The 26,151-nt window shown below is 43.3% G+C and overlaps 1 protein-coding gene and 1 long non-coding RNA gene across 7 annotated transcripts in view; one reads left to right on the top strand and one right to left on the bottom strand.

Annotated features, from left to right (window-relative positions):
* LOC129401580 (uncharacterized) overlaps positions 1-18,496 on the bottom strand; it is a 200,441-nt gene extending 181,945 nt beyond the window's left edge. The window contains exon 1 of one of the 3 annotated variants that reach the window (XR_008628412.1): positions 18,219-18,496. This is a non-coding gene — a long non-coding RNA (uncharacterized LOC129401580). Of the gene's footprint in view, positions 1-17,323; positions 17,513-17,893; positions 17,961-18,218 lie in introns of those variants that run through there. The other 2 variants (XR_008628411.1, XR_008628414.1) reach the window with 2 other exon arrangements.
* Positions 18,221-26,151, top strand: part of VLDLR (very low density lipoprotein receptor) — a 46,056-nt gene continuing 38,125 nt past the window's right edge. For 3 of the 4 annotated variants that reach the window (XM_055124245.1, XM_055124241.1, XM_004600126.2), the window contains exon 1: positions 18,221-18,371. In XM_055124245.1, coding sequence (XP_054980220.1) covers positions 18,290-18,371 — 82 coding nt within the window. In that variant the 5' untranslated portion in view covers positions 18,221-18,289. The remainder of the gene's footprint in view (positions 18,372-26,151) is intronic. The other variant, XM_004600127.2, reaches the window with a different exon arrangement.

Below are 26,151 nucleotides of genomic sequence, written 5' to 3'. Positions count from 1 at the left end.
CTTCGGCCATCGGGAGGTCTGCTCAGGGCAGGGAGGGAAGCTGGAGCCCATCCCCTCCTAGGGGTCTCGGGGAAGACAGCCAGGCATGTGGGCAAGAGACTCTCTTTTATTGTTATTAACAACAACTAATATTGTTATTAATGATGACATGTTATGGTGCTGCTATCAGCACCTCCTATGTAAAAGAAAGGCATCTGGACTACAGATATAGACCAAGGATTGGAACAACAAAGGAGAGTGGTTCTTAACCCTGACAACATGAAAATCCTCAAATGAGTAAGGGCTGAGGCTTTTCCCCCCTAATTCCCAGAAGCAAGTGGGGAAGGGGTGGGGGTGTGGAAAGAGAAGGAAAGTGTCTGCCATAGAGGCAAGTGGGGGAGGAGCTAGCAGGAGGGAAACTGGGGTTATTGGTGGTGGGAAATGGACACGGATGGAGGAGTGGGTGTTAGATCATTGTATGACTAAAACCTGATCATGAACAGCTTTGTAACTGTGTATCTCATGGTGACTCAATTAAAAAAAAAATTCCCAGAAGGGTAGCTTATGTTCTAATACATATTTTATAGCTTCTACTTCTGTCCTTCCATCTATATAATTTCAATTCTAAATACTCACAGTCCCCGTAAAATCTCACTGTCTATACCATAAAACCACTGACAAATAAGAGTGAGGTTCAAAAATAGTTAATAAGCTTTAGAACAAAGAGCTCATGAGTAGTAGAGTTGAGACTCAAACTCCAGTCTTTTCATCCAAATGCCAGTAGAGATCACATCGTGTTAAAGTGATGAAAATAGAAAGGTGTTGCAAGGCCCAGAGTCAGTCAAACCCCATCTACAGTACCCCTCTGAAAATGTTATTCTTTTTGAAATAGGTGGCCAGTGTCACTCCCTATAGAAGCATAAAGGACGTAACAATTTGGACAATATTTTGTCACCAAGGGAAACAAATAATCCAAATTCTAATATTTCTGTGTATCTCTCTTTTACACACTTCCACAGGTGATACTTACTCAACTCCTGATTAATAAAACATGCCCAGGGCTGGGGAGATGGCTCAAAAGGCTGGAGCACAGGCTTTGCATGCTGGAGTCCAGGATCAATATCCAGCACTACATGATCCCCCCAAGCACTGCAAGAAACCACTGAGCATAGTTAGGTGTGGACCCAAAACAACACACAAAAGAAATGCCCAGGAGATAAGACTTTATTATAAACTGTAAACTTCACATTGTAATTATCAAACAGCACCAATACTCAAACATCCCCTTCATTGTTGAACTCAAAAAATCCTCCAGTGTCCAGAGAAGAGCTGGTGTTTTGGAAGTGCCATGTAGGGAGAACTAAGGTCACTTTCTTCTCTGAAATCCTATGATGCTCTTCCAAACACCATTTTCTCCCTCATCAATCATGGGAGCTTCATATTTGCCTGGAAGGCATAAGAGTAGATACCAGTTCAGAGTTCTTCAGCATGGTCTCTCAGAGATAAGCCAGAATTGATGTACAAGTGGCACATACAGATATGTGGGACCTGGCAATCAATGCTGCATGCTTAAGTCAGATGCGTAACCTTAATTCCCCAGCCATCAGAGCTTGCACTTTAAAAACAGTGACTGTTCCTTAGGCGAACAGGTCACCAAACATGATGACCTCTTATTGTTTGTGTTGCAAGGCACAATGCCCAAAAGTAGAGAAAGAGTATGGGGAATATTGTTTGCCATGGAGACATGGGGTGGGTGGGAAAAGGGGGATATTGGTGGTGGGGAATGTGCACTGGTGGAGGGATGGGTGTTTGATCATTGTGTGATTGTAACCCAAACATGAAAGCTTGTAACTATCTCATGGTGATTCAATAATTTTTTTAAAAAAGGAGGTTAACTTTTAAATGGAAACACAGAAAATTCTCTGCTCAAGTGATGTGTAGAACAAGAAAATGTAAGTAGATCATAATTTTAAAAAGTGAAAAAAAAAAGAAAATGTAAGTAGATCATTTGAGCCGTCCAATTCTAAGTAAGTGAAACAAACTATCATAGCCTCTATTTCAACCAGTAAAATTAAAGATTCCCACCACACCTCCCAGGAGATATTTTTTTTAATTAACAAAGGAGTAATTTAGGAGCAAAATATAAATATTCCACTAAAAACACACATACACAAAAAAGCCTAAGAAAAACTGGGTACCTTGCTACTGTAGTTGTAAAGCCAACATACACATGCTGCCAAATCTACATACAGGACAAATATTTATAGCTGAGCAGGATTTAAATGGCCAGTATCATTTCCTTCCAGAGATACTCTGATGCTTAAGAAAACTAAGAAAGTTTTTTTTTAATTTAGTGACTGTGAAATTACAAATGTTATTAGTTTTCAGGCATGCAAACAACACCCATCCCTTCACCACCCATCCCTTCTCCATCAATGCCCCCTGTTTTCCTCCTACCCACTAGTCTGCTTCTATGAGAGGCATTCTCTTTCTAATCTCTCTCTCCCTCCAATTTCTCACTCTCCAATCTCTCTCATTATATATGTATATATATACACACTACACACATGCATATATATATACACACACATATATAATACTCACACGTGTTTTGCACTGTGGTTTACAGTACTGTTGCTAATAGAGTTTCCTACATAACACCTTTTAGCATCCCCTCCTCCTCCCAGCTGAATGCTCCCCTCCATCACAGAAGTTGTCCCCTCCCTATCCTATCCCACAGCCCCCTCATGTGGCATGTTTCCCACTGAATACCAGTTCTCATGTTCTTTGTTTCCATTGTCTTTGGGTATTTGTTATCCCAACGTTATGTCTCTCTGTATCCTGCATATGAGAGAGATCATTCTGTATGGATCTCTCTCCTTCTGTCTAACTTCACTCAACATGATACTCTCCAGGTTTCTCCATATAACAGCAAATTGCATGACTTTATTTTTATTTATGGCTGAGTAATATTCCATTGTGTATAGGTATCATAGTTTTTTTACCCAATCATCTATTCTTGGACACTTGGGTTGTTTTCAAATTTTGGTTATCATGGATAGTGCTGCAAGGAACATAGGGGTGTAAATGTCTTTTCTCGATTTCGTTTCTGGGCCTTGGGGGTATATTCCAAGAAATGGGGTTGCTGGGTCAAATGTAAGATCAATTCTTATGGATTTTTTTAGGAATGCCCATAATGTTTCCCAGAAAGTCTGGACCATTTGACATTCCCACCAGCAGTGAATGAGAGTCCCTTTCTCCCTGTATCCACACAAACATTGATGTCCTTGATTTGGGGGGAGGAGGGGCAGGGAGGGAATGAGATGATATGATAACTCCTTGTGGTTTTTATTTGTATCTCCCTCATGATTAGTGATGCAGAGCATTTTTATGTGCCTTTTGGCCACTTGTAATGAAAATTAAGATTCTAAGAGAAGAACTATACCAATGCAAGGTATCATACCTGTTAGTCAAAATTAATTATCTGAAATCAGCTGAGGTCACTCAGAATCAAAGGAGATGAAGGCAAAATTTTACCTATGATAAACAATCTGTTTCTACTTTCAATTTCCAAATAATACATTGCAATATTTCTGATAATATTTCCCATAAATTTTAGCCTGAAGGGAATTTGATTTGAGGAAATAATATAGGATTTACAAGTGACAGTTTTGGTTTTTTTCATATCCTGTGAAGCTATAGTCCATGGGCAAAATTATTCCAAAATTTGAGTCAGGAAGAAGGGAGGTAAAGGATTAGTGACTAAAGAGGAAATGAACAACTTTACAGGATGTAATTATAAATTTCCTTGTTAAGATCAAAAATTAAGTTGAAACTACTACAAAATCTGGATTCGGAAATAAAATAAAATGTAGGTGTAAGTCGGTTCTAAGCATGATTGTTTTGGGGGGAAAATAATGATAACTATAAAAATTAACTCTGCCTGAAAGAGAGAGACAGACATAGAAAGATTGCACTCATCTGTGGAATATAGAATAATAGACTATAAGACTAACACCCAAGAATAGTAGAAATAAGTACCAGGAGGTTGTCTCCATGGCTTGGAGGCTGGTCTCTCATTCTGGGCAACTCAGAGAAAGGAACACCAAGTAAAATGTGGTTGGAGGTCATGTGGGGGAAGGATGATGCGGGCCGAATATAGACTAGAGACTGAACACAATGGCCACTCAACACCTTTATTGCAAACCACAACACCTAATCAGAGAGAGAGAACAAAAGAGAATACCCTGCCATAGTGGCAGTGTGGGGTGGGGGGAGACGGGACTGGGGAGTGGGGGAGGGATGTTGGGTTTACCGGTGGTGGAGAATGGGCACTGGTGAAGGGGTGGGTTATCGAACTTTGTATGGGGGAAACATGAGCACAAAAATGTATAAATCTGTAACTGTACCCTCACGTTGACTCACTAATTAAAAATAAACTATTAATTAAAAAAATTAACTCTGCCTTTTAAAATTATGGTATGTCTCATTGTCTTATGCATTCACCAAGGGACCTCCCAACCCCCATCTACCTACATTTAGTACTAAGAACCACTTTTCTGTATGTGAGATTTAGAACTAACCCAACCTGGGACACTTGTTTAAAATTAACAAGTACTGATCTGTATCTGGATTGGAGCAATAGCACAGCGGTAAGGCATTTGCCTTGTGCGCAGCAGACCCAGGTTCGATTTCTCCGCCCCTCTTGGAGAGCCTGGCAAGTATCCCACCTGCACAGCAGAGCCTGGCAAGCTACCCGTGGCATATTCGATATGCCAAAAACAGCAACAAGTCTCAAGATGGAGACATTACTGGTGCCCGCTGGAGAAAATCGATGAGCAATGGAATGACAGTGATAGATCTATATCTGAGCTCTTCCAAATTGCTGAAGGCAGATTATTCTCTTGAGGCTGAATTCAGTCACTTCCCAGGGAGTAATGAAGTCCTATTTGCTGACCATCTTAGATGAAAGAAGTACACAAATTCAAGACATTCTTCTCACATTACATAAGTAATAGTCATCATTTGTTTTTTTTAACTTTTAGAGAATTTGCCTACTAGCCCAATGAGCACTGTGGAGTCACTATAAACGGAAGAGAAGATCTTCTATGACCTTTCTAGATTTTCTGTGGAGTAAATGAACAGTCTGTGCCAGCCAGCCCTCTTTTCCTCACCTTTTTACACTTTCCTGGAGTTGAGCAAAGGGGAAGATGAGAGAAACTAAGAAATGTAAAAAAACAGACAATCGTCTATCTGCCCTGTAGTAACTTAATCCCAGAAAGTTACTTTTCCAGGGTTTTCCAAGAATGCCAAAGGAACCTGACTAAATGATCTGTTCAGAGATTTCAATGCAATTTCATAAATTACACACACACACACTGTAATTCTTGCCTTTGAAGTACTTCTTTTTTTTTTTTTTTTGGCTTTTTGGGTCACACCCAGCGATGCTCAGGGGTTACTCCTGGCTTTGCACTCAGGAGTTACTCCTGGCGGTGCTTGGGGGACCATATGGGATGCCGGGGATCGAACCCAGGTCAGCCGAGTGCAAGGCAAACGCCCTACCCACTGTGCTATCGCTCCGGCCCCTGAAGTACTTCTTATAGTAATAAAAAAGTAAGATGTGATATAAAGAATAATAATGGTGATATTATAGATATGAAAGTCAAAAGCAAACAGATTCAGTAGTAAAATCAGGTATGCCTCAATTCCAAATCTCCTTACTCCAGTCCCAAAACTTTTAACACTCTAACCCCATCTCTACTACTACAAAAGAACTTTCTAGTCTGCACCTCTAGAGGGCCTTACTATTTCTTCCCAAAGCAAATCCCATTCCAGTTAGGAACAAAGATTGCTTTTGGACATTAACCATTAATTACCCTTTAATCTTCATCTATAATCATGAGCCAGGCTACAACCCTATAAAGAAATTTCTTCCAAAGGGTAATGATTTTTATTTTCCTCACATGCGGGAATTGTCCAGAAAAACAATCAGACCCTAAAATTTACTATGACAACCTACTTTCAGAGAGAGTTCAATTTCTCTGAGGGTGAGAGAAATTATTAAGATCTCAATATGAATTCCAATTTTCACCAGGTGTAAAGTCTGTTCCCAGTATGGCTTAGTAAAAGCCAACCACAACTTCCACTGTTTTCCCCTCAGGTGATCAGCTGAAATCACTCTTGCTTTACATTCCAATCATTCTTTCTCTCCCATACAACTGACTCAAAGGCTTCTTTAAGATTTCAGTGGAAGACCCAGCTCCTGCTAATAGTGCTTCTCCAATTACCATGGACCCCTCTCACACTTTGATCTGTCTATCCATTTATTCCAGACTTCTGACTCTAGGAATCATTAAGTAGCCTTTCCTCTTCTAGATGGCAAACTCTGTCATGCCTCATAATTGAGTGGGCACTCGATAAATGAATGCTATAGTGCTCTGAGGAATAATACACTTCCTATTGGCAGTAAATCCAAGAGAAACTTCCTCAGAAGAGAGGACTGTCAATTACCACTTAACAAGCCTGGGTTTTGGCTCCCCAAGAAAAAGTGACACAATAACGACTCGCTCCCCAACAACCTTCACACTGCTGTCTGGTTGTAGCCCTCCAGTCACCTGGCACGTGGTGGGCCCCATAGAAGGTGTCTCAACAAGTCCCAGTTGGGAGATTGATCTGTGAAAGCCTGAGATGGGTGGTATGTAATCCATCACTGATAGGCAGGTGCCAGCTGGGTTCCAACCAGTCTGGCTGTGCAGAGTGCCTGACCTCCCGTGGTTCTTGGCTCTCTCGCAAATTTAGCTGGATGTGAGCTGCCTGCCTGCCCAGGAGCAGGATGCACACAGTGAGGTCTGGGAGACCATTCTGGAACACTGAGCAAAAAGGGGATTTGCTTTTGTTTCCTCTGCAATAGCTAGCACAACATCCCTGCTATGCCGGTGGTGAAGACCATTCAAACTCAACCACACGGCCTTCCTTCTTTGTCCCCTGGGGTTGGCCTAAAACTTTGGGCTAGACACCACGTGAGCCACAATTAGAATGTGAATCACTTGGGAAATGTGCAAATGCTCAATCACACACAGGCTCCATTTCCAGACATCGGTATTGAACTGCTCAAGTGCAGACCCTCAGTGAGTGTTTATATTTTCATGTTTATCCAGAATATTTTAGTTGGAAATCCACCACCCTCCACTGTTCTAATCCTGGGCCTATATCTCTAATTCCTTTGGCTTTCTCTTTGACCTGGTGACTGCTGAAAAAAGAAGAAATAAATGCCATTATTTTTAATTATAGTGACTAACAACTCTTGAAAGTGTATTTTTTCATAGGCACGTTCTAAGTACAAGAAGTGGGTGTACTTGTTATTCCTTTTTCCTGGGTTATTAAAAAAATGAGACATAGAAATAGGTTAAAATATTTCACAGCTAGGGCCGGAGCAATAGTACAGTGGGCAGGGGATTTGCCTGGCATGCGGCTGACAGCATCCCATATGGTCCATTACACCACTAGGAGTAAGTCTTGACTCAGAGCCAGAGTAAGTCCTAAGCATTGACAGGTGTGGCCCAAAAACAAACAAATGAACAAAAAAAATCAGGTGTCCTCTGGATACTAAACAGATATAATCACTTTCTCAGATAATCATATTTTGAAATACATAAATATGATTCCATCATCTCTTGACCAAAAGCCCCTGATGGCTGGCTTATTCACTGCTAATGAGATAAAAACACAAATACTCCTCAAAACCTTCACCAATTGTATTTGAATACCTCTATGGTAAACTCCTACTCCTTTGAGTCACTTTACCCTCCATTTCTGAACTACTGCAATTTTTTTTTTTTTTTTGCTTTTTGGGTCACACCTGGCAATTCACAGGTGTAACTCCTGGCTCTGCACTCAGGAATTACCCCTGGCGGTGTTCAGGGGACCATATGGGATGCTGAGAATCGAACCCAGGTTGGTCGCATGCAAGGCAAACACCCTACCCGCTGTGCTATTGCTCCAGCCCCTGAATTACTGCAATTCTCATAATTCATGAAAGAACCCTGAAAGCAGCTTGAAAACTGAGACTAGCTTCCACACTCCAGATGAGATCATTAGTAGCATTAGAACTCTACATAACTGTGTTTCTAAAATAAGTTAGAGATTCAAGGACAAACCGTTCCATAGAGCCAAGCTAAGTATTCACTTAGAAACTCAGTTCTTCGAGGAGTACAAACAGCAACATAACATGAATTTACACTGCACCACATCACTAAGTATGATAACATTAAAGACATCTCTATCCACTTCCACAAAACTTTGAAAACTTGAAAAGCTGAATTATCATTGTGAACCAACTTAAGAGCTTGCTGCACTATTTACAATTGCCAGAATCTGGAAAAAACCCGAGTGCCCAAGAACAGATGACTGATTAAAGAAACATTGGTATATCTACACAGTGGAATACTGTGCAGCTATTAGAAAAGATGAAGTCATGAAATTTGCATATAAGTGGATCAACATGGAGAGTATTATGCTAAATGAAATGAGTCAGAAACAATGGGACAGACACAGAATGACTGCACCTATTTGTAGAATATAAAGTAACATAATAGGAGAATAACACCTAAGGATAGTAGAGATAAAGGCCGGGAGGGTGGAAGTTAATCTCATGTGCTAGGGGGAAAGGCAGGAGGGATGAAGAGACCACTAAGCAAATGATGGTTGGAGGGATCACTCGGGATGGTAGATGCATGCTGAAAGTAGGCTATGGCCCAAACATGATGGCTGCTTAGTGCCTATGCTGCAAACCATGACACCAAAAGGAGAGAGAGAGTAAGAGGGAATGTGTCTGCCACAGAGGCAGGGGGTGGGAAGGGGTGGGAGTGGCAAGAGGGACACTGGGAGCATTGGTGGTGGAGAATAGGCACTGGTGGAGGGATGGGTAATCGAGCATTGTTTGGTTGAAATGTAATCACCAAAATTTGTAAGTCTGTAATTATCTCACGATGATTCATTAAAATAAAAAAAAAGTTTTAAAGAAGAACTTGCTGCACTACTCAACACTTGTAGGTTCAATTCTTATGCCCTAATAAACATTCATGTAGATTTAGCTGGCTCAGAAATAACTAAGAATCCCACTTACCTTATAAGAGTGTTTTAAATATTATAGCACTACATTCCCTGTATCAGAAACACTTTGTCCTTGTATCAGAAAACAAAACCAAACAGAACACCAGAAAAAAAATTAATGAGTTTAGAAGATGAGTTCAGAATGTGCTCCACCTGTTTAAATGCAAACTTCTTGTGGTTTGCTCTAAGTCTTCCAACTCTATAATCTTCCCTTTAATACTGCACTCACACCTGTCTATGAGCTGACAAAATTCAGGGTGTGCTTCATTCAGAGAGTACCTTTCTGGTGAGCCAAGTTCCAAATAACAACTCCCACCTTGCTTCAGATTAAAAGATTACACATCACAGAATTATTTGACTTCATGTAAGTTAAGTCTAGCCCAGGATGTCATAGCAGTGGCACCATTGACATTTTGAACTAGGTAATTCTTTGATGAGTAAATATCCTTTAATAAGATAATCAGCAGAAGCTCCGGGCTTTACTTTTTAAGTGCAATAATACTTCTCTCTGATACCAGACAAAAAAAAATGTTCTCTAGGGTGCAAAAGAACTCCCATTTGAGATCACTGGTCTAGACCAAACTCAACCCATTTTGGAGTATCTAATTTCTGTAACTAATTCTTACCAAGTCGGCTACATTTTCACTTTGTAGATTTTTTTTTAAAAAAATAAATCTACAAAATACCCTTGAAAGCTCAAAAACTTTGTTCTTAGCAGAGGGTAGTCCTCAATATACATTCCGATGATTGATTTGTATTAAGTCCACATTGATCAACTGGTTTGGGGTTGAAGGAATAGTAGGGAGTTGACTTAGGCAGGATTCACAAGAAAGTAACAATTTAAGACAGCCTTCCAGAACCGTGCCTACATTGGTGCAGGAGAACCAGGTTGGATTACTGCTTGTGGATGGACAGAGTGGAGTTTTGTCCATGGCTCTATAGTAGGCTCACCACACTCTCAGGAGGGTGTCTATCAGTTAAAAAATCAGTTCTTACTACTTTAAGCAATAGTGGGAATTTAGTTAAATAATTCAGATAAGTGAAGTCTCACAGAATGGGCAGCTTTTTTTTAAAAAATTTTATTGAATCACTGTGAGATAGTTACACGCTTTCATGTTTGGGTTACAATCACACATTGATCAAACACCCATCCCTCCACCAGTGGACAAGAATGGCAGCTTTCAGGAGAGGACTAAGACTCAGGCTGAAGAACCAGTTTGGATGTTATTTCCCATTTTTCTCAAACTTTTCTGTGAGTCATGTGGTTCTCCAATTGGCTTCCTTCATGGCAACACAATGGCTGCACCAGTGCAGGCTTAACACCCATACCCTACATTGCTAAGAAGGGTGTGTCCTTCCAAATGAGTACTGCAAACACACACATACACACATACATACACACAACTGTCCCTTGTAGTGGCAGACTTGTGGGTCGGAGGCATATGGGTAGGAGTGGGAATTGGTGGAAGGAAGTAGACGCTGGGAAAAGCATGGTGTTGAAACACAATATGCCTGAAACTTAATCATGAATAACTGAAATTTCATGATCACACACACACACACACACACACACACACACACAAATTCAGAGACTGAGCTGCTGAACCAGAAACTCTTGGGTTGGTAGAGGGCTAAAAAGTTTACTTTGACTTGCCTTCCAGGTGATTCAATGGAAATTCAAATGTGAGAGCCACTGATTTACATAAGATTTTCAAACTGTCTTTATATGATTTATGTTAGGAGCTTAAAAGATTCCTGATGTCTAATACTCCTAATAATCTGATGGAGGGCCAGACCCCAAACATGATAATTACATTCCCAAAACTGCTGAATGTGGGGCTCAAGCTTCAATAAATTTTGGGGAGGGGTCTTGTGTCCACATCTATGGGGATCACTCCCAGCAATGCTCAGGAACCATGTGTGGGACTAGGGATAGAAATGGGTCAACCACATGCAAGGAAAGTGCCTTAATCCTTCTCCATGGCTACAGTACTTTTTAACTTTAAAATTTTTTACTGTTTTTTTTAATCACAGTGATAAACACATTTACAGAGTTGCGTTATATGACTGGATTTCAGACTCACTACCAATGGCCCTGTTTCCCTCCCCATCCTCTGCTGTCCCCTTCCAACTGCCACTATGGCAGGCACCCCTCCCTCTATCTCCTCCTCCCCACTCCGTCTCTCTCCCCCTCTCTACCTCTCTCTCTCCCCCTTGGTATTATGGTATGGAACACAGATAGTGAAAGTTTATCAGGTATATCCCTTAACCTACTTTCAACACTCAGCTCCTTTCCAAAATGATCATTTCCAACTATCATTGTCATGCAGTTTCCTTCTCTTTTCTAACTGCCCTTTACCCCACACACATTCTCCTGGTAAGCTTCTAATGATTGAACAGTCCTCCAGGATCCTGTTTACCCTTGCCTTGGATATCAGTCACAGACTCAGTCTTTCTTCTCTCTCTCTCTCTCTCTCTCTCTCTCTCTCTCTCTCTCTCTCTCTCTCTACATATATATATATATAAATATATACATTTATTTATTTATTTAACATCCCACAAATAAATGCAGTCATTCTATACCTGTCCCTGTCCTTCTGACTCATTTCACTCAGCGCGATACTCTCCATGTCCATCTATTTATAATCAATTTGTACCGGTGATTCTCATGCACAGTCAACTTTAAACACCACTGATTTATGCCATTAACAAATTATCAAATGCTTCCTTTCCAGCAGGTCTGACTTTGCAGGGGGGAAACTCCAAACAATAATAGTGAGTTTTTTGTTGAAATATTGAATGTAATCAGAGTAAAGAGAAAGTATAGTGAAATTTATCAGCTACACAGGCAGGCTGGGGGGTTAGGGAGTGGGAGGTGGGGGGAAGGTTAACTGTGGTACTTGGTGGTGGAATGTGTGCACTGGTGAAGGGATGGGTGTTTGAGCATTGTGTAACTGAGACTTGAGCCTCAAAGCTTTGTAACTTTCCACACGGTGATTCAATTAAAAAAAAAAAAAAAGACTTTATTCAAGAAACCAGGAAGGGAATGAATCTCTTTCATTTCACTGGGAAGTCACACAATTTGATAATGGTTTGATGGAAACTACGGAGTTACCATCCAAAGACTTTAGACAATGATGAGGAATTATAGTAATCAGTGCTTCCAACTAGCATATTAGACTGATGATTCCATATGTTGCCTATAATTATCAGTTTTTAAGGCTTAAAAAAGTGATCAACAGAACATGATGGCCACTTAATACCTCTACTGAAAACCACAACACCCAAAAAGTAGAGAGAGAGCAAAAGGGAATGCCCTGCCACAGAGTTGGAGTGGGGTGGAGAGATGGGGTGGGGATGGTGGGAAGATGCTGGGACCATTGGCGGGGGAGAATGGGCACTGGTGGAGGGATGGGTACTTGGCTATTGTATGACTGAAATGCAAGCATGAAAGTTTTTTTGTCCGTAACTGTAGCTCAGGGTAATTCACTAATAAAAAATGTTTTTAAAAATGTGGTCAACATTAATCTTCATTAATCTTCATTGACTATGTTCCCTAACCCAATTTCCTTAGAGAAATAGAAAAAATATAGTGATAGCACAGTGGGTAAGGCATTTGCCTTGCATGTGGCCGACTCGGGTTCAATTCCTCCACCCCTCTTGGAGAGCCTAGCAAGCTACTGATAGTATCTCTCCCACACGTGAGAGCCTGGCAAGCTACCTGTGGTGTATTTGACATGCCAAATACAGTAACAACAAGTCTCACAATGGAGACGTTACTAGTGCCCACTGGAGCAAATCAATGAGCAATGGGATGACAGTGTTAATAAGATAAGTGAAGCTATTTAGTAGTGCAACTGCATGGTGGAAGATCTCTAAGAGGCTGGAACAATAATACAGTGGTTAGAGATTGTTGCCTTGCAAGTGGCTAAGCCAGGTTTGATCCCTGGCATCCTATCATCCTATTCAGTCACCCCAGCAACACCAGGAATAATTCCTGAATGCAGAGCCAGGACTAACCCCTAAGCCCCTAAGCATTGCCAGATGTGACCCAAAAAGCCAAAAAAAAAATTTAAAAAACAATTCTTAGTCATGTCCCCTAAGGATCATAAGAGGACATACATAACTTCTGAATTCTACCCTAGACCTACTGAATCAAGGTGTCCAAGTCAGGAGACAAAAATATTCACTTCTGCCAGATATTTCAGGGGTTCTTCTGGATTAGTAAAACACTTGTATGAGTTATATCCAAAGGGCTGAGGAGGTCGGGGGAGTATCTCAAAGGAATTGCATGAACGTATGCTTAACAAATAGTTGTTCCTTTCCTTTCTTTTGAGTTCTATTACTAACATTACTATGTTCCATGTTATTCTGTCCTTATCCTACCTTGCTTACCAAATGAGCCACCTTCATAGTGAGTTTTCTAAGAAATACTAGATATTAAGCCTTGAACTAAAACCCATCATAGTAATGGTTTCCCCTGGGGAAGAAGATTCACAGGAAGCAACTAAATAGATGTGTTAACTGTCAGCATTCTATTTCTTGGAGGCAAAAAACCACTCACATTTTTTTATTATTTACAAAAAAATTAACAAATAAATAGAACCACAACTGAATCCATTAAAGTTAACTTAATTCTGTAACCTGATAATAAAATTAAATGGTTCCAGGGAGTTGAGGAAATAGTACAACCAGCCAATGTTTGACTTGCAGGCACGCAGGAGATCTGGTTTGATTTTTAGCACCGATACGGTCCACCAAGTTCTCAAGAGTGATCCCTGAGTGCAGAGCCAGGAGAATGGCTGAATATGCCCCTCCTCAAAATAAACAAATAAAAAATAAAATAACTTAATATCTTTGGCTATAAAGGCCTGTTAAAAATATTTTCTCTTCCTTTGAATTTTATACTTGCCTCATAGTGGCTTTCATAAGTTAAAAAAATGTTTTTAATCTATCACAAATCTTTAACATGGCCTACAAAGTGCACCCCTAAGTGTCAGCATGAAATGCAAGATTCCATGTAATCCAGTTCTCAGTTTTACTTCCCTTTTAAATCCATTTACTCCCCAATTTTAGCCCTACTTTCTAAACCTTCCAGAATTCCTAGTATTTCCTTTAATACTCAATATTCTTTTGCCCTTGTTCTGTCTGCCTCCCGCAGTCTCCTTCCCTCTTTAACCACTGTCTCCATCAGATCAACATTGGGTAATATTAAGGAACACGGAAGAGCCTGACAAGCTCTCCATGGTATATTCTATATGCCAAACACAGTAACAATAACAGTCTCATTCCCCTGACCCTGAAAAGAGCTCCAATCATTGGGAAAGATGAGTAAAGAGAGGCTGCTAAAATCTCAGGGGTGGGACGAATGGAGATGTTATTGGTGCCCACTTAAGTAAATCGATGAACAACATGACAGTGATACAATGAATGTTAAGGTAATGAAATCAGTACCTTAAGACAACAAAGTTACTCCCTTACTCTTTTGGGATCTGTCTGTCTGTCTGTCTGTCTGTCTGTCATCCCATTGTTCATCGATTTGTTCGAGTGGACACCAGTAACGTCTCTCATTGAGAGATTTATTGTTACTGTTTTTGGCATAGCCAATATGCATGGGTAGCTTGCCAGGTTCTACCACGTGGGCTCGATACTCTCAGTAGCTTGCCGGGATCTCCTAGAGGGGCGGAGGAATCAAACTCGGGTTGGCCAAGTGAAAGGTAAACACCCAACCGCTGTGCTATCACTTTTGGGATCAACAAGTTTTATTCTTTTCTCAGAAGACCTAGGTGGAAAATATTTTAGAATTTATGACCAACAACTTCTGTTGTATATTCAACTTTTACAATATTTGAAATATTGCAAAACCCATTTTTATTCATAGCCATAAAATATAGGCCCTGGCCACTTGCTGGCCTCTATTCTGACCATTACCAGAGACATGCAGGGAGCAAAATACTATCCATCTAGTCATTCAGAGGCTGAAGTTAATAGAATAGTTAACTCAGACACTTCTTGTTATTGTGAAGGGGTAAGGAGAGGGGAGGATCTTATGCAAGTAATTGAAATGCTCCTGTCTGGAAGAATTAGCCGATAACTTCTGATTGCAAGAAATTGGCCAAATTAGTCCTTTAGTCCCAGTCAACAATAAGGGGAGCAGGAAGTATGATCCCACCATATATTTAGCAATAAGAAAATTTAAAATATCTTGGTAAAAATGATAATTCTGTTCACCAGGGAGACAAAGCTCTGCAAGTCTTTTCTGGTATCCTTGTCCCTTAGCCAAATTTAGCTACTCTTCTCTGTAAGCTTTTTGCACCTTGTATACCCCTTGCACTGTCCATAGGTTTCCACACTTCTATCTTCTCTGTTGCCCTAAATACATCCTGAGCTTCCTCACAGTATCCATCTCCAATAACACAATGCCTAGCAGATGCTCAAGGTGTGTTTCTTCAATAAATAAATAAATATAGCAGCTTGGAGAGCAAAAGGGATTACCTACATTTTTCTCTGAAAGCCTATAAATCCATCACTACCAACTTAACTGGCCTAGTTACCACAAGTCTCCACTTAAGATACATTTCTATATATGGCTCTTGTTACAAACTCATCTCTCCTTATACTTTTTCTTGAATTAACCAAAACTTTAAAGAGAATTGGTCCCTAAGACTACAGACTGCCTGGATAGTGTATAGATCTGTTACAGGTGGGAAGGCACAGGAATTTTTCCAAACTAAGGCTAATCAGAGATAGCAATATGTTACAGATTGTTTTGATTCAACTACAAAAGGCCTGTGGGATTGAACTCAGAGAGCTGCAGCCAAATTCATCCGTTAGTGTATTTACATCACATGGAGAGACAGAAAGGCTAATACATGTTTGTCAAAGATAAGACTTACTATGCCATATCAGCATTTATCTTGTAGTTGTGTACATTTATCTGACCAAAACATTAAAACAGGCCACATGACTTAATAATATTTCAACCTGTCATATTGATTCCACTCAGCCACTGAACCACTTTCCTCTTCTGAAAGTGACAGAGCTCAATATAAGATGGTTTTTCAGAACCCCAAGAACACCAAGGATACCATGCACCTAAGGTTTTACCATCACACCTTAATGCATCTAGCCGTCCAATAATCAGTTGCATGTGTAACATGGGTGAGGTGCTGCCGTTGTATTCCCAAGGCTATCTAAAGGGTGGGGAAAACAATTTTTAAGGCAAAAACTCCACTAATTGATGGAGTAAAACTTCATGTTTACCAATCATAAGCTGAAACCTGCATGAACTTTCCCACCAGAGTATATCCTGACTCACAGTTTTCTTCTCTCCACCTCCTGGCTGAGTTCTTGATAGCCCACCATCTGGCTACCATTGACAAATAAATACAGAACCAAGACAAGGAGAACACATACAGCCGGGCACTGCCAGGCACTTCTCAGATGACCACTGACATAGCAACCAGAAAACATGGTCATGCTGCCAAGATTGAGTCCTTCAATCTTCAACATAAAAACTTTGTATGTGTAGATATAGACATATAGATATATACACCATTTCTTTCTAAAGGTGAAATCACTCTGTTGTACCCTCTGACTCTCATTAGATAGTTAGCGGGCCCCAGCAAACAATGCACCTCAAACAGTAGAAATTGAGCAAAACTGAAGTACATAAAAGCAAATTATAGGCTCAGGCACTGCAAAAAACAAAAATCAGTCCTTTCTAGGAGTCTTGACTTTGCTTCCTTTTCTCTTTCCTTCAGCTTTGTAATTGAATGGTACAAAGTATACCAAGAAGAATAAACCTATGCCTCCCTCCTCCAAACAAAGAAAGGTTAAGCTTTTAATTACAGGCCCTCGAACTACCATTTTATGCAATTAGCAATTAACTATAATCATTGATGAGAGAATGCAGAGCTGCGCGGGCAATTTCCCACCTCCTCAACCCAGACTAGGTTATTTTCGTCCCGTTTTGTTTCCGAGGACAAGTTACAACCGCTACACACACTCTCACTTAAAGAATTTTTTTTTTAAGCAAAATAGCATCTCAACGTGCTATTGGGACAGGCATCTCGAATCCCACACCAAAGCAGCCCCGACAGTTATGAATCACCCCCCGCCACACACACACACACACACACACACACACACACACACACACACACACACACAGAGCCCCTCCTTTCCATCACTTTCAGGTGGAGAGTGGCGGTCCCAGGAAGGTGCTACCTACCAGCCTCACAGTACCAGCCTCTCTTTGGGCTGCAGGAGAGGGTGGTAGAGAGATGCATGTGGCCCCTGGAAGCTGCAATCCCCCCCCCCCTCCGGGCTGCCAGCCCCGTTAGTAGGAAGGCGGTGGCAACAGCAGCGATAGTTGCATCAGCGTTAAATAGTGGCTGGTTGCTGCTGCTGCATTTACTGTTGGCTGCTGCCGGAGGATACTGTAATGACTGTAGGGAGCGCACAGCTGCTGCGGCGGCAGGTTCCCTGGATCAGGAAATTAGGGCAGGCACTGGGGATTGGAGGCGAGGGCGGCGCGCGAGCCAACCAGAGGCCGCCCCGGGCCCCCGTGAGCCCCGGGCGGACGCACGGAGCAGCCGGGCCCCAGGAGCAGTCCGGGTGGCAGCGGCGGCCGCGGCCACTCACGCACGCACGCTCACACTCGCACACCCCCGGCGCAGGCACCTGTCTGGCCCGAGCTTCTCAGAGGAACGCGTCGAGGGGACAGGAGGGCTCACTTCTCCGCCACCCACACCCCCGCCCCGCTGACCACTCCCCCTCCGACCCCCGCCTCGCTCCTCACCCCGCGCTCCAGCCGCCGCCAGTGTGGGTGCTCCGAGGCCGGCGCCCGGCTCTTGTATCTTCGCCTCTCCTCTCTCGGGCTCTCCCCCACCCTCGTCCTCCCCTCCCCTCCACTCTCCCCACCCCCCTCCTCTGCAGCGCCTGCATTATTTGCTGCCAGCAGCTCGCACTGTCGCTGCAGCTCGGGGAGGTGGGTGGGTGGGTTGGCTGGTGGGGAGGAGATTGTGCAAGTTGGAGGGGAGGGGGTGCCCTCTTCCCAGCTCCCTTTCCCCCCCACTGCTAACTCCTTCCCCCTCCTCTCCCCCCTCCCCCTTCCCCGCCCCCACCTCCTTCCTCCTTTGCAAGGGCTGGTAACTTGTTGTGCGGAGCGAGCGGCGGCACCATCCAGGCGGGCACCATGGGCACGTCCGCGCGCTGGGCGCTCTGGCTGCTGCTCGCGCTGTGCTGGGCGTCCGGGGAGAGCGGCACCAACGGAGCGGGTGAGTGGGGACGCGCCCCTCTGCGAGCTGCTCAGACGGGACCCATCGGGGTGCCAGGGGGCCCCCGAGGCGTGGGTCTCCTTTTGCCCACCCCCCCCCCCCTTTCTGAAAGGCAGCTAGCTGCTCTCGTCGCCTTCTTTCCCTCCCCACCCTGGTGGCGCCTCTGAGCTGTCAGCGCCTCGGCTACCCGGAGCGGGGCTGGGGGTGGGGGGGCGGGGGAACTGGGGGGACAGTAAGGGTTGGAAGGACCGGGTTCCTAAAGCCTTGCCTGAACTAGTCCTCATTCCCTTATCCTTCCTGCCCCCCAAAGTCAGTTCCGCCGCGTTTTCACCCCGTGTGGCAGGGGTTGGGGGATGTAGGCTTCTGAGCCATTGAACAATGGTTCTGTCTCCTCTGCCAGGCGGGGTGTTAGGAAGGAGATAGAGGGCCGGGCCGAGGGGGGCAGCGGCAGCCCGGGGCGCGCTCTGGTGGGCGGTGGAGGGTGGTGGGCGCTCTCCCGGACGCGGGCCGGGTAAGAGAGTACCGTTCAGTGGGCGTTTGTCAGGCGGAGCCCGCACAAGTGTGCAGCGCGCGCGCCCGGACTGCGACCGAGTCGCGGCTGGTTCTCTGGAGTGCGGGTCCGAGGACGAGTGAGGCTGGAAAGAGGACTCCCCTCCAGGTGTCCCCCACCCCATCCCCACCTCCACTGCCTCTGCACGAGCCCGAGTTTATCAGCCCTGGGGTGTCCGGGATAGCTGTATACGGGGGAGGGGATCGGAGACTTAATCAGGTTAGTTTGCTGATCCTCCTCCCCCACCGCGCCGAGGTTTCCTCTAGAGGAACTGAGTCCCAGTCGGAGGACTGTAATTAGCCCTCCTTCTAAACAATAGATCAAAGGAGTCGCGCCGGGACCGGTGTGTGCCTGGCTGGGGAGGACCTATGGACGGATCGAGTCCCCCGGGGTCTGCCACCTGGGGCCTGGGAGGGAGCCTTGTCCTTAGCCACCCTCCTGTACAACTTTGCGGAGCGGGCGAGAAGTCCTCCCCAAAGATTTCTTTGGGATCCTGGCTGGCTCCTGAAGTGATCTTGACCTGACACCAAAGAGCTTGCTCCCCAGCTCGAGGGAATCACGACCCAAAGCTCCCCGAGGGCTGAGTACCCGTGCCAGAGTCACTCTCTCCTGTCGCCTTCTGGCTTAGGAGGCCCGCCTGCCTGCAGTCACGTGTCTCCCGGAGTGCCAGCGAACTTTACAGTGTGTGGTCAAGCAGCCTCTCGGGCAATCCTTGCAGCTTTTCAGTCTCCGAATGTCCTCTGCCCTTTGGTTCCCACTGTCCCGAGCGTGTGAAACGGGGACTGGCGCTTCTGCCCGATGCGATTGGCTGTCCGCCCTGATCACGTTTGTGCGGGTCACGTGGCTCGGCGGACTCATAATTTAGCAACCCGAGCAGGACTATCTTCAGGGAAATACGTAAGAGACCAGAAAGGCTCCAGTGAACTCTCTTCTCAAATGCTTTCCCTGCCCTGGTTCCTTGGACAGGGCCAGGGAGCTGGCAGGAGTAGTGAAGATGGCTTCCGATGTCTAACACACTTCAGAACCTGGGGAAATCCGTGCTTACCAGAGTTTTCAAATTAACCATTAATGGATGAGCAATGCTAACTTATTAAAAGATTTCTCAAAATAATACCTTGACTAGCATTGTACTTTTCATAGCATTTCAAAACACTAAGAGATGCCGGATAGTACTAAAAACTGCACAGGAAGGTGGGAGAAAAGGTTCATGCTGAACCTCAGCTCTTGGGCATGCAGGCTGACTTCTTTGGACCTTGGTTTGTCAAGATTTCCTATCCCCTACCCCATCATGGACTCTAGAGCAGGTCAGGCTTGCTCACACGCTGGCAACCAACTTAAGGGAGGCTCATGTGAGAAGTCGAAATTTTGTGTTTCAGCCTGCCTGGTTGTGACCGTGCATGGGAGTTCTAGGACATTTTCCTTCCTCCAAGGGAGTCAAGATTAATGTCAGGAGTTGTCCCTCTCTTTATTAAGGTCAGAAGCCAGAAGGCCTGGAGTTTTGTGAGAGTTTTAGATATGGTTTGCAACTAACAAAAGAGAAGAGAGAAACTTTTATGACCATGGGGAATTGATTGGTGAATAATGCTGGCCATCGGGTTAGCACCAAGGATTATAATCCTCATTCTAGGCCAAAGAATAAGCAGGTAGGGAGACTCCATAAGAAGGTCACTAGAGGCACCCTCAGTTCTCAATGACATTTTTTGTAAAGTTTGGTGCAGCTTTGTTTCGTCAGATCATCTCGTTGCCCATCTCACGTGACATTTAGCTCTGTGCCTATCCTGTGACATTTTGATGTTTTTGCTTTTATTGCTTAAGTCCCTAGATACCTAAAGCATGTCTAAAAGCCAATTTAAGCAAAGCTGCCAAATGTTCAAAGTCAGCTGCAACAAACTCGGCTTTAAACTTTTCTAGCAAAAGTAATTATGGTAGCCTCTCACTCCAAGAAGGATCAACTGAAGTGTTTCTGCCTTTTACAAAACTGGATAATCATGAACTCAGTCTTGAGGGGTATATGTGCACGTACATGCGTGCACATGCACATGTATGTTGCTGTTCACAAGTCTAGGAGAGGTTAAAGTACTAACAAGCCTTCTCTGCTGTAGGGGTATCAAACTGATCAGACATTTTAAGAACTGGACTTGAAATGGCCCAAAGAACAAAGAGATAGATAGTTTTCATCCATATTGCTCTGAGCTTTGATTCAGAAACCAGGAGACTTGAAGTACAGCATAGAAACAGAGATAACTGATGATATCTAGGTCAATTTTTTTTTGTTTCTTACATAGTCTTTACAAGTTATTCTTTTTAGTAGAGGGGCTGATGAGCAATTGTAGGCAGTCACTTATGTGGTTGCAATAAAAAATTACTTTGGATATTGACCTTTTTAAACTTTTAATTTTTTAACTGAATAACAGTGAGATAAAGTCACAAAGTTGCTCATGTTATTTTTAAAGTTACCTTCACATAGTAGCCATTAGAAAAATCAAATCTTTGGCTGATCTCAGTTTAATCCCCAGCACCATATATGGCCCCCAGCACTGTCAAGAGTAACCCCTAATAGGGCCAGAGAGATAGTGGGTAGGGTGCTTGCCTTGTATGTGGCCAACCCAGATTCTATCTTTGGCATTTCATATGCTTCCTTGAGCCCACCAGAACTTCCTTCTTAATGCAGAGCCAGGAGTAAGCCATGAACACCAGTGGGTGTGACCCCTCCCCCCAAAAAACCAACACAAAACAAAGAAGAGTGACCGCTAAGGCAGTAGAAATGAAGAACATGAGGAACTGGTCTTCAGTAGAAGCATGCCACTGGAGAACGGGAGCAAAGGACAGTAATAGAACACTAAGACAATAGTGGCGGGAAATGTCTACTCTGGAGGAGAAGGGGTATTCAAAAGTGGTACAGTGATATGCATGAAGCCCTATCTGTAACAGAATTGTAAACTACAGTGCCTAAAAGAGAAAAAGGTACCTGCCTCAGAGGCAGGATTGCAGTTGGAAGGGAAACTGAGGACACTGGTGGAGGGAAGTAGACAATAACGGAGGAACTGATGTTGAAAAACTGAATGCCTGAAACCCAGTAACTTTGTAAATCCTGGTTCCTCAATTAAAAATAAAAAAGAGCAATCTCTGAGCACAGAGCAAGGAGTACGCATGAGCACTTTTGGGTGTGGACTAACCCCCACTCCCCCAAACAGAAGAAAGTCATGGTGCTAGGATGATAGCTTAAAAGGCTGAAGTGTATGTGGGTCCTTTGACCCTAGGCACTGTCTGGGTGCTGCTTTGTTGTACTGGAAAGACCTTCCCCCCCCAACCCCAACCCCTGCCAAAAAAAAATGAAAAATAAAAAATCTTTATGTCTATTTAAGGTTTCTAATGACACTAGTTAGAAATGTGTCACCCTGGGAGGAATTCTCCTGGTGAACAATTACAGTTGCTCTGCAGATGGTTAGCTGGTAGCTCACAGTTGTCCAAAATGTTCCTTTCCACTTTTAAGTTGATCTTTTCAAAGTACTTAGACTGGAACAGAAACACTAATTTAAAGTCAGAGAGTTCAATATTACTTTGTGCAGGTGACAGATCAGATATACCTCTTGAGAGCCCTGGAGAAATCTATTTTACTGTTTTTTTTTTCCTTCACCCAGTTGAACAGCTATTACTATGAAATCCAAGGATGGATAGTTTGTTTTGTTTAGGGGCCACACCCAGCTGTGCTTAGGTCTTACTACTGGCTCTGCACTAGGCATCACCCCTGACAGGGCCCAAGGAACCTGTTTGGGTGCCAGAGATTGAACATGGGTTGGCTGCTTGCAAGGCAAGTGCATTGTCCGCAGTACTGTCTCTCCAGCCCCAAGTTCCCTGAGTACTGAAACGCAGAATATGACTTGGCTGCAGAAGCATCTGGCTTTGTAGGTGAAGATTATCTCAGCTTCTGTGTATTTTTTTTCATTTGGGAGAACCACACCCAGCAGGGCTTGGAGGTTACTCCTGGCCATGCTTGGGGACCAGGTGGTAACGAGAATCAAGTCCAGGGTTTATCACATATGTAAAGCATGTGTTCTGCTCCTTTAAGCCATAATTCCAGTCTGCTATTTTCAATCTGAATCTTTGTCTCTGCTAAACTCTTATGCTTGTTTGTAATACTAATTCTAAAGCTTATTAATATCACCTAGTTAGATGTACTCTCCATATTATAGGAACTAAATGAGATGGCTGGTGACCCCTTACACTGAGCACTTTTTCCTTCACTAAAGTCTTCTAGGGGGAGCTTGTGCCTGCTAGCTGATGACTGTAAAAAAGAGAACGCTAAAAGAGGATTGCTCTTTAATTGGACATCCTTTACATACTATGTATCTTCTTTTTTTAAAAATTTATTTATTTTTTGGTTCATACTGGTGATGTTTAGGACTGACTCCTGGCTCTGAGCTCAGGAATCATTCCTGGAAGAGCTCAGTAGACCATAAGGGGATGTCAGGTTTCAAACTTGGGTTGGCCACATCCAAGGCAAGCACCCTACCTGATCCAGCCCCTACTATGTATCTGAAAGATGTTATGTGGATGAGTGGAATGAAGAATAATCATGGCCTTGTAATTAAGAGAAAACTTTAAGAGTAGAAACTATGAAATGGAACCAGTCTAAAGTAGTTGATCTTGCCATCAAGTTGTATTATCTGGATTAGGACCCCTGATAATAGTTTTTATGTATCTACTTGCGGTGCGGGGGCTGGAGCAATAGCACATCAGTAGGGCATTTGCCTTTCACTCGGCTGACCCATGTTCGATTCCTCTGCCCCACTCGGAGAACCCGGCAAGCTACCGAGAGTATCATGCTCGCACGGCAGAGCCTGGCAAGCTACCTGTGGCATATTGGATATGCCCAAAACAGTAACAATAAGTCTCACAATGAGAGACGTTATTGTTGCCCACTCGAACAAATCGATGAGCAATGGGATGACAGTGACTTGTGGTGCAGGGAGGATGGTATGGCTTGGGTCTTGCAATTTTCCAAGTAAGGTGATAAAACCTTGTTTGGTGATAGACTATTAGTGATGGTTAATGAAGCAAGTTACTTTATGTGTCCATATGTTGTCACTAAGTAATTTCCCAAATACTCTGAGAAAATAGGGTTTCTATTTGCTTCTAATATTTGGTTTATCTAAGGAGTCTTTGTAAAATCTGAATTACCTGAGCTATATGTTTTCTAAGTGGTAAGAGATTGGCACAGCTGTCTTTGTACATTTGCTTGAAACTACTTGCCATCTATCTTGGAACACCTATCACATGTCATGTGACAGGCACCAGGTACACAGAACACAATGACACAAAGGTAGCTGGTCCCGTCCATCATGGCATATATATTAGTGGGGAGGGAAGAAGAAGAACTCAGTATCCAAAAGAAAAGAGCCCACAATAGAAGCTTTGGGGAGAAGCAGATCCAGCTTTTAAGAATTAATCCAGAAGGAGAGAGAGAAAGAGAGAGAGAGAGAAAGAGAGAGAGAGAGCGCGCAGTAAAATTTGCTACCTGAGTTAGAGGTTTCCTCCTGATCATCAAGAACTAAAGTCTGATGTGACAAAGGCAGAAATTGTTCCACTCCTGCAGATGACCTCCCAAAAATGATCTGAAGTATTGGATGGCTGCCAGAATTGCCAAAGAATACTAAAACATGTCAAGAAGTAAAATCAGGGTCCTGTACATCAAAGTTCTAGTTTTAACAGCCACTTCTAGCTTTTCCCAAGTGTCAAAATATCTCTCTTTACATGAAATGAGGTTGACCAAACTTGGTTGACACACTCATCCTGACAGTTAAGTATAGGAATGAGCCTTGTGTTTTGATAAGATGTCACAAGATGAGGTGGAAGTATCCCCGTAGGTACAGTGACTCTTATAATCTAGCAAAAGTTGCCAAACTTATTTGACCTAAGCCCCCCATTTCTGGGGGTGGGGAGTGAAGGGGGAATGATTCAATATTCCCTCTGGAAATTTACATATTTTAAATGATCAAACAGAAAGTGCACCCCTCCAGTTGTACCTGAGGATGTACAACCAACCCTTTGGATCTTTCCAGCACTTCACTTGGAATAGTATCCCTCACTGTGAGAAACACTGGAGAGTTGTATTCCAGCTAGGAATGCAAATGATCACACCTGGTTTCAAGTTCAGAACAGCGGAAAGAATGAACTAAAAGAAACCTAGTTCATGCTAACTTGATTGGAGAACTAATAAAATCAACTGATGCATCTAGAAATACTAATTATAAAGAATATGGAAATGTCAGGCACCAGGTTCTGAGTAATAAAGTTAAATTCTAGACTCTGCTGTAGGGGAACTTTTAAAAAATTTTCTTTTTGTTGTTTTTTTTTTTTTGAGGGGGGTCATACCCAGTGAAGCTCAGGGGTTGCTCCTGGCTCTGCACTCAGGAATTACTCCTGGCGGTGCTCGGGACCATACGGGATGCTGGGAATCAACCCAGCTTGACCATGTGCAAGGCAAACGCCCTACCCACTGTGCTGTCACTCCAGCCTGGGGATTTTCTTTTTTAGAGATGGAAACATCTAAACATCTAAAAAAAAAAGGGTAGATATAGTAATCTCAACACATGCAGTTGTGTGATAGGCATAGGGAGCTATAGGAATGGTCTCATTCTAGAGGGGACAGGTGAATACACTCCAGGTAGATAATGAAAAGGGATTATGTAAAAATTAGGACAAAGCAGTGCTCAAGGCACAAGCCAAGAGAGGACAGTGGGGCCTCTTCCTATAGCTTGAGTAGATGGTGTGTACTAACCCATAGAGAAAAGGTGGAAGTAGAAGGGAACCAGATTCCATCTTGGAGCCAGCGGAAGACTGGAAGTCATACCATCTTCAGAATTTCTGCCCATTCTAGGGTGTGTGAATCACCATCTTGATTAGAAAAGAGAATGTTGCAGCCAGGCAGTGGTGCAGGAGGAAAATTCAGACTGAGATGAAAGCTGAGCAATGGACAGGGCTTGATGCAGACTATGGGAGAAGAACTTAGTTTCATGAGTGAACTTCTGACCTCAAGCAAGTGATGGAGGCCAAAGATAGGACAGTGGAAGGGAAAAATAGATTTTTACATGAGCCTTTTTACCATGCATAGCTGTTAAGCATCTAGATAAATTTTACTTACCTAATAGACACAAAGCTCTACCTCAGGGTGTCACCAATTGGCATTTATCACCAAGGTACAGCCTGTGGTAGGCAGAAGGGACTATG

This window comes from Sorex araneus, chromosome 1 (assembly GCF_027595985.1).
Source record: "Sorex araneus isolate mSorAra2 chromosome 1, mSorAra2.pri, whole genome shotgun sequence".
Lineage (NCBI taxonomy): Eukaryota > Metazoa > Chordata > Mammalia > Eulipotyphla > Soricidae > Sorex > Sorex araneus.
The sequence above is the reverse complement of the archived record's forward strand: the minus strand, read 5'-3'. Positions and strand labels throughout refer to the sequence as shown.